This window comes from Suricata suricatta, chromosome 3 (genome assembly GCF_006229205.1).
Source record: "Suricata suricatta isolate VVHF042 chromosome 3, meerkat_22Aug2017_6uvM2_HiC, whole genome shotgun sequence".
Taxonomy (NCBI): domain Eukaryota; kingdom Metazoa; phylum Chordata; class Mammalia; order Carnivora; family Herpestidae; genus Suricata; species Suricata suricatta.
In genome coordinates, this window is record NC_043702.1 from 124120619 (window position 1) to 124133415 (window position 12797).

The window sequence follows — 12797 nt, forward strand, 5'->3', positions numbered from 1 at the left end:
TAAAAAATAAGAGTAAGAAAAAGGCTGATAAAGTAAAAATCTGTGAGAGGATACTTGATAAATGAGACATCATCGTCACAGAGAAGGAAAAAAACTGGGACCAAGAAAACGCAACTAAGGACATATGAAAAATGAGATACTATATTTATAGAATTATATTTCTACATATGTGTGTGTGTGTGTGTGTGAATAAAAATGAGAAAACCTGAGTTTTGTCAAAGCAGATGAGAATGGTAAATACAGTATAATTTTATGATGCAAAAAAGAGAAAACAAAAAGGTTCCAGAATGAATTACTTTCCTGGTGAAGTGAGCAGTACAATAAAAAGTATTAAATAAGTGTTAGTTGAAGCAATAAAGAGACAGATGGACAAGACTGTTGCCAGATATTTAAATACTGTGTAAAAGGCCTGGAATAACTACTCTGGGAAATTCTTGAGGAACACAACAAACAATAATTAAAAGAATCACCGAACAGCACTGAGACACACACAGGACAGTCCCCTTATTTTCCTTGGGTTTATTTACCTGGACTAGGGTCAATGTTTGCCAAGAGCTCCAAATGGGGTCTTAGTCGGTTCAAGTTTGCTGGGTCTCCAGTTCGCTGGAGAGCAATCGTTAGTTCCTGAACACTTTGTGCAAAAGAGGCTGGGGTCTGCAACTTAAAAAGGATAAATATTAACTTTCCAAAAACCAGGTAATCCTTTTTAAAATAAAGATTACTTAAAATATTACAATCATTTTTGCAATTTATTACATTTAATTGCATTCCATGCTTTGGCCCGACTGGAGTACTGGCTGCCTGAACAACCCCTGCACTTGCCTGCACTCACAGCCTGGTATATTGTAAACTCTTCCCTCTGATGCACATTTCTCAAATGTGAGACCTTCCTCAATTCCTCAATTTGGAGGTATGGTCTTTCCGTTTATGTTCTTAGGGCACTATTAGTTTGGCTCTTAGAGTGCTTCCAAATAATTGAAATCTGGAGACTTCAGATAATGCTATACAATACCAAGAACAATGAAAATGAACTCTGTCAAACTAGCATGAGTTCAAGTTCTACTACTGATTAAAGATCATGACTCTGGATATAACCTTTACAGACTCAATCTCAAGTCCATCTGCTATACAGACTAAGTAAGTTCAAAAGTCCATTCCAGCTTTAAAAAAAGTCTTATAATGGTTTGGAATTTTTGGAAGCTATCAGATTGTAATTCTCCTAAAGCTTTATCACATACTTCTTACATTAACTCTCTGAGATGGACACACATATGACCTTTAAGAGGGTAAATTGACTAGGTTATGGTAACTAAAGGTTCTTATATGGAAACATTTAAGCTCTTTATGCAGTTTATTGGTATAGATCAGAATTTTTCTCCCCCAAAAGATCACTCTTTAAAAGGTAGTTTTTTAAAGCATTTTTTAAAAACATGAAAAATAACAGAACTATCAACATTTGAATGCTAACATGACTTTATTTAATTTTTCATCTTTGCATGCTTTTTATACCCTTATAATCAGCCATTTATGAACTGGTGTTGGCTAACATTAATATTATAACAAAAGCATTTTTATATTACTAACCCTTTTAATTATGAAATATTTCACACTCGCTTCAGCAGCACATATATTAATTATGAAATATTTAAAGAGTCTAATGACAATGCCCATGTATCCACCACCAAGACTTAATAAAAATATTTCACTGACTTTTAAAGAAATTGAATGTTATTTATCAGCTGTAAAGAGAATCTGTCCTGAAATAACTAATTTTAATGGCCATGTAACAAGAGTTCTGAGCATAGATGACTTCTTTAACCATTGCCTTTATAAATAATGTAGTAATTTAATGCCTTTGAGCTCATAACCTTTTTGAAAGTTCAGATTATTTCCTTAAAGTAAGTTCCTGGGGAAGAGTAAATTTGATCAAAATCACTGACAAACTGTTTCCCAAAAGATCTGTAATACATTTTACAAACCATCTGCAATGTATGGCAGTATACTTCTCTTTGACTAATTTAATAGGCAATATTTGTTATTGTCACTATTTTTAATGTGTACTTAATGATTCTGGAGTTGAAGTCTATCCTATCAATTAGATATATTTCCTCTTTGTGAACTGGTAATTCATATTTCTTTGTCCATTAATTCCTATGATTATTGCTTTTGGTATCACTTTTAATAAGCTATCTGCACTGTCCAATATAGTTATTAGCAATAAGTGGCTATTTAAGTTTAAATAAAATAAAATAAAAATGGAGTTCTTCAGTTGCACACATTCTGGGTGCTAAACAGCTGTGGGTGGTTAGCAATCGATCACCAATTAGAGCATTTATAGAACATGTTCATTACCACAGAAAGTTCTACTGCTCTACATGGTAAGATACCACATACACTGTTTACCAGTTCGTTGTAAGAAAGTCTCTGGATATTAAATTCAAACTACTGCTCATGATGTGAGGATCTGTTACAGGATAAACTATACAGTCTAGTTCACACAAAAAGGTCAACCTCCTTAGAGAATCTTTATAAAAGCAAGCCAAGTTTCTCTTCAGAGGTAGAAAGCTACTCCTGTAAGAGACCATTACTAAGGCTTCAATACATTATAATCAGCAAGCTGCATAATTTCAGATGTAGGAATTGCAGGTAGTTTGGGCAAAATTATCCAGAAAAGATTTATAGGACAAAACAAGTAACATATATTATATTGGAAATTACATAACAGGCAGTTATAAAACACATTTCGCAACTGTCCTTTGAGATCAATACACCATCCTCAAAGAATCCTATCTTTGGGACTAGGGAAAAAAAAAAGGTGGCAGAATAGTCTGAAAAGAGGTTAGGTGGCTAAGAACATGGATTCTAGAGTCATTATACCCAAGTTAAAATCCAGCCCTGTCACTGATTACCTATGTTACCCTGGAGAAATTAACCTCTCCTTGTCTCTGTATAAAAGGCATAATACAGGTCTATCAAAAGGATTAAATGATTGTTTAAAGCCACCAGGCATCACTAAGTTGTCAGTAAGTGTTAAATAGTATATTTAAACTACTCTTACACCTTGAATTTAATTTCTCTAAATTAAATGTGGGGTGGACTCTCATGAAACACGTATTTAGGTAAAATAATAAAAACTAATGCTATTACTGAACAGAATATATTTATTTATATGCTGCTTTAAGACCTTTTCTTAGCACTTTCATATATTTCACTTTGAATTACAACAAAAACAATTACAGTATTACCCTAGTTTTAACAAAATTAAATATAGTTCTTAGAGTCAGCAATAAACAATGGAGCCTATGTGTACTCTAATAATTTTTTTATAATAAAAAAAAGTAATTTATTGAAAAGTTGATCAAACCTAAATGATTAGTAACTGATTATGTGAAATTATTATGGCTGAGAATCATAAGAAATTTCAACTTATACATCTTCCAGACCATTAAATGGCTGTTACAGGAAGACAATAAAGGCCTTAAGAAAATGGCTTAACTAACATTAATTAAAATTCAGGAAACAAAGAAAGAAGGAGAGAGGCAATAATAATAAAGATGGAAGACCCTCCAGAAAAATATAAAGAGTGCTGGATAAAGCTTTAGAACACTAATGAAATCTTATATGAATGTCAATTTTATATCAATTTAATTTACATAAACTGGTAATAATGTGACTAGTTGTGATACTCAGCTACAAATCACGTACCTTGGAAGAGCCTGACATATGGTATTCACTTTAATATACATTTGTTAAATAAATACATTACTAAATCATGAATTACCCAAACTGCTAGACGATCTAAGAAGTAATGAACAAAAAAGGGTCTACCTTGTCAATGATTGACTGCATATGAGACTTGTGAGACTGGTCTCCATACAGCAGTGAGGACCACTGGTCGGGTGCAATCCGCAAGCCGGCCTCCATGGCGATCTGCACTATCTGGGAGTCGTGTTCTCGCCGCAGAGCTTCGTAGGTTCTAAATTCCTCTTTCAGCTGCATCAACGAAGAGTCTTCATCACGTTTGGTGACCTAGTAAGACACACGTAATCTCATAATGAGTCAGGTAAGAAACAAAATGAGTCTGTGTTTTTATATGAACATATACATACAGAGAACAATTTTTAATACAAATTTCTTTTAGCAACACTAGCAAGATAAAATGAACACACTGTTTTGCCTGTAAAACACTTCCCCCTTTATAGTTGTCAAAATCTTCTGAATAAGTCTTAAGGAACGAAATGAGTAGGTGGTGGGGCAAAGTCTCAGAACTGGATAGACCTTAACACATACATGGGTTATTTAAATTGTAGGAGTGTGTATATGCATTTCCCACTAAATGTTTATTTAACAGAGAGAGAATGAGCACAAGTGGGGGAGAGGCAAAGAGAGAAGGGCAGGGGGAATCCCAAGCAGGATCCATGCTCAGCACAGCGCCTGATGCAGGGCTTAATCTCACGACCCTGGGATCATGACCTGAGCCAAAATCAGGAGTTGGACATTCAACCAACAGAAACACCTGCATAGGCGTTTCTGAAAAGAAGAAACTACGTGGGGCGCCCGGCCGGCTCAGCCAGTTGGAGCACGTGACTCTTGGTCTCAGGGTCTTGAGCTCAAGTCCATGCTGGGTATGGAGCCTACGGCTTCATATACGTGTGTGTGTGTGTGTTAACAAGGTAAAAATATATTCTAAAATATGTTACAATACAGGTGATCCTGGACCAGAATTAACTATTTTACTTTGATTTGTTGAGTCTTTGGCCTAAATCCAGCTTCACTCAAAATATAACGAAATACCAAAAAGAACAGCAGTACCCACCTAAACAAACTTAGAGAATTAAATGAGTTAATATATTTGTCAATATGATGGTTAATAAGTTAATACACTGACCAGAACATACTAAGAGCTCATTAAGTGTTCATCATTTTAATTACTGTAAGATATCATCATCATCATCATGATCATCATTATTTTACACTTTCTGATGGTGGCCTAGCCTACAAAACTCCACAGAAAATTAAGGTAAGCTAAGCACAGATTAATACTCTTTAGAATCACACCAGCATCTGAATGATGCTCTATCAGTTTGGAGTACCATCTAGAGTTCAATGCCAAGCAAGACCAAGAGTAATAATCTGCAGTTAAGAAGAAGAAACATACATTGCTTTTTTTTTTTTTCTCAGAATAACTGCATCAGTATTTTTTCTTTTTTAAAAATTCTTGCTTTATTCCCATAAGGGCTCAATTTCCTTTAGTAGAAAATTCTCATTTTTCCCCCCATCAAAGAAAACTATAGAATATGTTAGTCAAGATTTCTAGGCCATACTGATATTATATTTTAAATTGCATTCCATTCTTATTACAAGAAGGTCTAACTTAAACTTTGTTCGGTAAGTCCATAGAAAGACAGATAGATTAAAACAACAACAACAACAACAACAACCGGAGTCACAAAAACAAAATATATTTTGCCACTATTCAAAGGCAAGTCAAACAACCAATGTATATGTGTATGTACAAAAACATCCTCTCAATATAGGGTGAACCTTCTTAAATGTAGACTGTTTTCTGCATGATATATTAGGAAGGCTCTGGACTTGGCTCTCAAAACTCTCTTTTAACTAAAAACAAAGATTTCCAAGAGATGCAAATTCTAAAGTAAGTCCTGGAACTATACCTGTACTAAGGACCAGAATTATCCCAGTGTGAAAAGGCTTTTCAAACAAAAATAAAAGAGATGCCTGAAGGACACAGTCAGAACACAGCTACAGGGAGAGACAGCTGCAAGCAAGAAGGGGAAAGCTTAGAGAATTAAATGAGTTAATTTAGTTAGTGTTGAATTGTTAATATTATTTAACCATTAATAATTGTTAATATTATACTAAATGTTAATATCTAATAGTTAATAATGTTTAGTTAATATGTACTAATAATACATTATCACCGGCAAGAGAAGAAAGCAGGTAGACAATAAAGAAAAATAATCATGACCCAAGTGAAAAATAACTAGATTTTTACAAATTTCCAAATCTCTTTTTAATTACTATTAATGCTTCTAATTTGGATTGAGAGAGGTACACTGTAGGTATTCTAGGGTTTGGGGATCGCTTATTCTTCACAGGAGAAAGCTAGATTTCCTTTTCTTTTTTAAGCTTGCAATACTGTCTCTGTCTGGTGCTGTTAGGAAAGAGTAAAGAATTCTGGAAGCAGACAGACATTCTAAAGTGTATTCCAAACGACACTGTAAAATCATGTTATTACAATCATTTTGACAAATGTTGTTATTCAGGGACAATTTGAACCCGCTGGGAGTTATTTTGGCTAGAGTCTCTCACAGTGCCAGAGGCACCTAAGACAAACAGGGTTGGGTACAAACCTGGAGTCCACACCTCATTTTCAGTATATATTTAATGTGATTCTAGAAAGAAACTTAGGAATGTTGGCATTTTGTTACAGCCTTAAAAAATTTTTTTAGGGGTGCCTGGGTGGCTCAGTCAGTTAAGCATCCAATTTCGACTCAGGGCATGATCTCATGGTTCGTGGGTTCAAGCCCTGCATCAGGCTCTGTGCTGAAAGCTCTGAGCCTGAAGCCTGATTCTGTTTCTCCCTCTCTCTCTGTCCCTTCCCCACTCATGCTGTGTCTCTCTCATAAATAAAAAAAACTTTAAAAAAAAATTTTTTTTTTTTTAAGTTTTTTTCTAATTAAATTGGTATGCTTTCCTGTTGATTCTGTGAACCATTTTATCTTTCTCAGAAAGTGAGAGAATAGACTATAGTAGGATGCATGATTTTTTAGTTTGAGTGTCAGGTGAGGGGACATGGTGACCCAGGAATGGATTTCCTTATAGGCTACATGAATTCAAAGAGTTGTAGAGGCATGCCTCCCTGGTTTGTGAAGTACTAGTTACGTGTTGGGTCAGAAGTTAAGAGGCCTTAGATGGGGCACCTGGGTGGCTCAGTCAGTTAAGCATCCAACTTCAACTCAGGTCATGATCTCACCATTTGTGAGTTCAAGCCCTGCATCGGGCTGGCTCTCTGTGGTTGATGCTGGGAGCCCTCTCTCTCTCTCTCTCTCTCTGCCCCTCCTCTGGCTGCGCACGCATGCTCCCTCTACCTCTCTCTCAATAATAAACATTAAAATAAGAAGAAGAAATCTTGACATTAAGAAGGCAGGAAAACAAGATGAGAAATAAATGATATGCAGTGAGAACCAATGTTTGAAGCAGTGCTGATTCACCCTGGCATACAAAGGAATGTGTCCATTCTATCTATACTGGAGCTCAGTACAGTGTGTGTAGAATTTTTTTTTTTAATTTAATGCTTTATTTATTTTTGATACAGAGAGAGACAGAGCATGAGCGGGGGAGGGGCAGAGAGAGAAGGAGACACAGAACCGGAAGCAGGCTCCAGGCTCTGAGCTAGCTGTCAGCACAGAGCCCAACGCGGGGCTCGAACCCACGAATGTGAGATCTGACCTGAGCTGAAGTGGCAGGCTTAACCGACTGAGCCACCCAGGTGCCCCTGTGTGTGTAGAATTATAGCAGGAGCAAGGAGCCAAATAAAATTTCTTCCTACTTCAAGGACTCTCTGCTCAGACCATTTCTGCTTATAGTCTTGGAGGGGAAATGACAGAACTGCATAGTCTCCTCAAATATAAAAATCTATATAAGCCTCGGTTTATGTTGTCCAATATTTAACGAACAAAGTTCAATGTAACAAGATTTACCTTTAATAGGACACCATCTACATTCTTGTAAAGAAGGGAAAAATGTTGGAATTTTCTGAGGGGGCAACTTCATTATACTCAAAGGTTTACTATTTAAGTTTGGGAAAACGACCATGTTTCCCTTCGGGCTGAAACGTAATACTGGCTCTTACCTTGAAGCAGGAGGCCCTATAAAGGAGCTGGACAACATGCCCAATGCTCGTTTTAGAGGCTTGAGGAAACCGTGGTTCCAACCTTTGCACCACAAAGAGAACCAATACTTTTCTTGACAAAGCAGAACCATCTTCCAAGGCCAAGAGAACCAGCTTTAGAGCTTCCTCCTGCATTGCTAGGAAAAGTTGGGCAAAACCAAAATTTATCATGTACAAGGATAAGATAAATCTATTTATTAGATATGTTCTGTAGGTGCCACTTAATTAATGGGGAACACAACACAAAAACACCACATTCACAGTTATACATTCTAACTGTTTTGGGGCAATTTTATATTACACCCTCTATTTTATTTAAGAAAACAAAAAATCAATACATTCAAGAAATATAAATGAAAACTTCTGGCATTTAGAGAAAAGTTTTAAGCACTCTACAAAACTGACATGGAATTACCCAAGCCATGATCATCAAGTGGGATTTTACTTGGTAACAACAGAGTACTGCGAAGAACTAGCCTTTGTACATCGCACCTGCAGCTCTTACACTGTACTTGTAGAATTATTAGCGTAGTAAATGCCAAATTTAATCACATACCTGGTCCAAGGAACTGGCAGCCCCTAGCTCTGACTGCTGCCCAAAGATTGGAGGACAGTTGCTGCGGGTTCTGATGTTGAAGAATGAGCTCTGTGACTGTTCGTTCCCCTAAAGATCGAGCTGCTCTCATAGCACGAATCCTGCCTTCCTCTTCCACAAGCTGGCAGTGCACCAGAGTCACCAGCTTCCTCTGCATGGGGCGACTCAGAACACTCTGAGTAGTGCTATTCAGACCCACTCCTTTAAAAGAGAGTAAAAAGTTATTTCAAGGTTTAAAATGCAGTTTTAAGATTCCAGAAAAACTTCCTCTGATGGGCTGACTGACTGAATGGATATGTGAATAGTTCTGGTTTCTACTAGGATATTTAAAATAAACAATAGATGAAATGATATCCAAAAAAGCCTTACATTTTAAAAATATACAAGAGTTGTTACCTCATGTAAAAATAATATTCATTACAACATTAAATATATCATCATTCATCACAACCATGGAGGAACAAAGAAAAAAAGGCCAGACAAAATTAATAATTAATGTAAGACCCAAATCTTGATGTCATAACAATTCTGTAATATTACTTCATAATGGTTAATTTTTATGTTCCTACTGAAATAATAAGCCATAATGGCAAGGCAGTTACAACAACTTCCAATTTTATTACATTCTCTATGGCACACCATATAAAACTGGAAAGAAGGCAGACAACCTGGAGTTGTCAAATGACGGAGAGCCCTTCTGAAACCAAGAGTATATTCACACTTAGTTTTGCAACTCATTCAAATGTTTCCAACTTCACATCAATTCTAAATTCATCTATTTGAATGGTTTATAATGATATTATTTAGTACTACTGGGGTTTGATTTCATGTTAATTTCATCAACATTCATTCCCTTATAGCCCACAGTTTTTATGGTAAGAAAAACATCTTTCACAAACATTTATTTGGCATGGATAATTGCATCTGATTTACCTCTAGCACTGCTGAGTGGTTTCAGGTACAATGCTAATTCTTCTACACATTTCTTGGCTTCCTCATAATGCTTTGTATCTTCAACCCCACTACACAGAGTAATGGGCTGCTGCTCAGGGACCTTGATTGAGGTCAAAAAAGAAGGTCTGTATGAGTGCTCACTAATTCATTAAACAAATGTTTTTGTTTTTGTTAATTTTTTAAAAAGTTTTATTTATTTGAGAGAGAGAGAGAGAGAGAGAGAGAGGTGGCGTGAGCAGGGGAGAGTCAGTGAGAGAGGGAGACACAGTATCTGAAGACAGGCTCCAGGCTCTGAGCGAAATACCAGCACAGAGCCTGAGGCGGGACTCAAACCCACAACCGTGAGATTATGACCTGAGCCGAAGCCAGATGCTCAACCGACTTAGCCACCCAGGTGCCCCTAAACAAATGTTTTAAAGAGTATATTTTGTGCAATGTTACTCTAACAGTGGTAACATCAAAACTCCCAGTAATTTTATGGAAGCCTTCCAAAAGACCTTTTCTATACTAATATACAAAATTTAATGCATTATTTTGGTTTTATAATTACTTTACTGAAATATAATTTATAAATCATATAGGGTCTGACCCATTTAAGATATATAATTCACTGGTTTTTAGTATATTCACAGGTGTTAACCACTACAATTTTAGAGCATTTTCATCACCCCTCCAAATAACCCCATACTCTTAACTCCTCCCATATTTCCTCCCAACTCCCCACCAATAAGAAAATACTAATTGATTTTCTGTCTCTTAGGAATTTGCCTGCTTTGGACAGTTCATGTAAACAGAATCAGGAGTGGTACAGTAACTTTCAATATGACTCTACCACTCTGTTCTCACCAGCCATAAAGGAGTTTCTGTTGCTCTACCTCCTCCCCAGCATTTGATATTGTCAGAGTTTTGGACTTTGAAGCTATTCTAATTGGTGTTTAGCAGCACTTTGTTGTTTTGATTTGCAATTCCTTAATGCAAATGATGTTGAGCAACTTTTCATTTGCTCTTCTGCCATCCGTATATCCTGGGGTGAAGTATGTGTTCAGATCTTTGCCCATTTTAAAATTATGTCCTTTTTATTACTGAGCTGTTAAGAGTCTTTATTATATCCAATTCAACTTTCTTTTAGCTATATGAGTTACAATTACTTTCCCTCTTTCTTCCCTGATGGTGTCCTTTGAAGCACCAAGTTTTAAATCTTGATTCAGTTCATTTTATCTTTTGTTCCTTGTACTTTTCATGTCATACCTAAAAAAAAAATCCATTGCCTACTCCAAGGTCATGAAGACTTATGCATATATTTTAAGAGTTCTGCAGTTTTAGTTTTTACATTTAGCCTTTGGTTTGTTTTGAGTTAATTTTTAAGTAGGGGTCCAAAATGATTCTTTTATATTTGGATATCCAAATTTTCCCAGCACCATTTGTTGGAGAAACTGTCCTTTCTTCACTGAATGGTCTTGGCAATGTTGTCAAAAATCATTTCGTTATGTGTGAGTTTATTTCTGGACTCTATTCCATTGATCTAAATGTTTGTCTTTATATGACTATCACACTATATATCAGTATCACACTGTAGCTTTGCAGTTTCAAAATCTGGAGTGCAATTCCTTAACTTTGTTCTTTTTCAAGATTGTTTTGACTATTTGTGGTCGCTTCTGATACCATACAAATTTTAGGATTTTTTTTTTTTTTTTTTTTGCCAAAAGACAAGAAAACAAAACAAAGCAAAAAACACACCACACCACACCACACCACTGGGACTTTGACAGAGCTTACATTAAATTTGTAGATTACTTTGGGTCTGCCAATCCATGAACATGCCATGTCTTTCCATTTCTTTATGTCTTCTTTGTTTTCAGCAATGTTTTGTTGTTCCAGTGCACAAATCTTTCACCTTTGTTAAATTTATTCCTAAGTATTTTATTATTTTGATGCTGTCATAGTGGAATTGTTTTCTTAGTTTCCTTTTAGATTGTTCATTGTTAGTCTTTAAAAATGCAACTAATTTTTGCATGTTGATTTTATATTTGCTTAACTCATACATTAACTCTAACAGTTTTTTAATGGAACTCTTTAAAGCGAAAATAATGGCTACTACACATTAAAATGCCCTATCCTCAAACTTCATAAACATTAGTTATTTCAGTGAAGATATGACATAGTCTTACTCATTTTGTAGAAAGAGTTCTTCTTCAGACAACTTTATGAAAAAAAGCAAGCCGTGGTTATTTGCTCTTAAAAAATAGTGCATTTAAAAAATTATTATCCCTATCAAATCTGTTTCTTTAATGTTTCCAAAATGTGATAGCGAGATTTTCAAAATAAAAAGAGAAATGATTATGAAATGAAAAATTAAGTACAAGGAGGAAAAGGATCAATTGCACTTTTGCTTTTGACAAATATTTTATAGTGTTGTTGGTGACATCACAAGAGAGGTTTATCAATAGAGGAAGTTTTGCTCTCCAACATACGTAATATCAATCTTTCCTACATTTTAGCAGCTTATATCAAGAGTGATCTAGGGGCGCCTGGGTGGCTCAGTCGGTTAAGCGTCTGACTTCAGCTCAGGTCATGATCTCACAGTTCGTGGGTTTGAGCCCTGCATCGGGCTCTGTGCTGACAGCTCAGAGCCAGGAGCCTGTCTTTGAATTCTGTGTCTCCCTCTCTATCTGACCCTCCCCTGATCATGGTCTGTCTCTCTCTCAAAAATAAATAAAACATTAAAAAAAAAAAAAAAAGACTGATCTAGAAAATATTAATGGGGCCAGATCCAAAGTTCTAGTATACTTATTCAGAAAATTATTTATGATAAATATACAGCATTTCAGACTCACACTATGCAAATTGAATGAGAGATTACTTAAGTAAACCAAATCTAGCTTCCAAAAAACTCAACCCCCTTGGCTTCGTGAGATCTTCTGAGGATACTACTGATCTCTACTTTGAGAATACTGAGATAAAAATTTCAGAATATTACCATCAGAATTGCCAGACTTACTTTTACATTTAGGATATCTCCTCCTACTCTAGAAAAATGGTTCCCAAAGGCTATGTGCTCTACAGTTTTTTTAACTTCGTCATCTTTCATTTCAACTAGTGTCTACTAAGTAAAATTATCGGAAGTAGCTTCACTTCTCCTATTAAGTAAAATGCAGTGGTTTTTATGAGCAATATTTCCTCCAATATTAAGAGGTCCTTAAAACAAACAAAACAAAACAAGATGGGGTAACTGGTCGCTCAGTTGGCTCAGAATCCAACTCTTGATTTCAGCTCAGGTGATGATCTCAGTGTGATCAAGCCCCATGCTGAGCTCTGCACTGAGCATGGACCCTG

At 35.8% G+C, this 12797-nt stretch overlaps 1 protein-coding gene across 3 annotated transcripts in view; it reads right to left on the reverse strand.

Moving 5' to 3' along the window:
- The window catches only part of RC3H1 (ring finger and CCCH-type domains 1), an 87236-nt gene that overhangs the window by 37999 nt on the left and 36440 nt on the right, over positions 1–12797 (reverse strand). For all 3 annotated transcript variants that reach the window (XM_029935096.1, XM_029935094.1, XM_029935095.1), the window contains exons 3-7: positions 9444–9564; positions 8472–8711; positions 7877–8052; positions 3829–4029; positions 528–660 (exon numbers count right to left, since the gene is read on the reverse strand). In XM_029935096.1, the coding sequence (XP_029790956.1) occupies positions 528–660; positions 3829–4029; positions 7877–8052; positions 8472–8711; positions 9444–9564 (871 nt within the window). The remainder of the gene's footprint in view (positions 1–527; positions 661–3828; positions 4030–7876; positions 8053–8471; positions 8712–9443; positions 9565–12797) is intronic.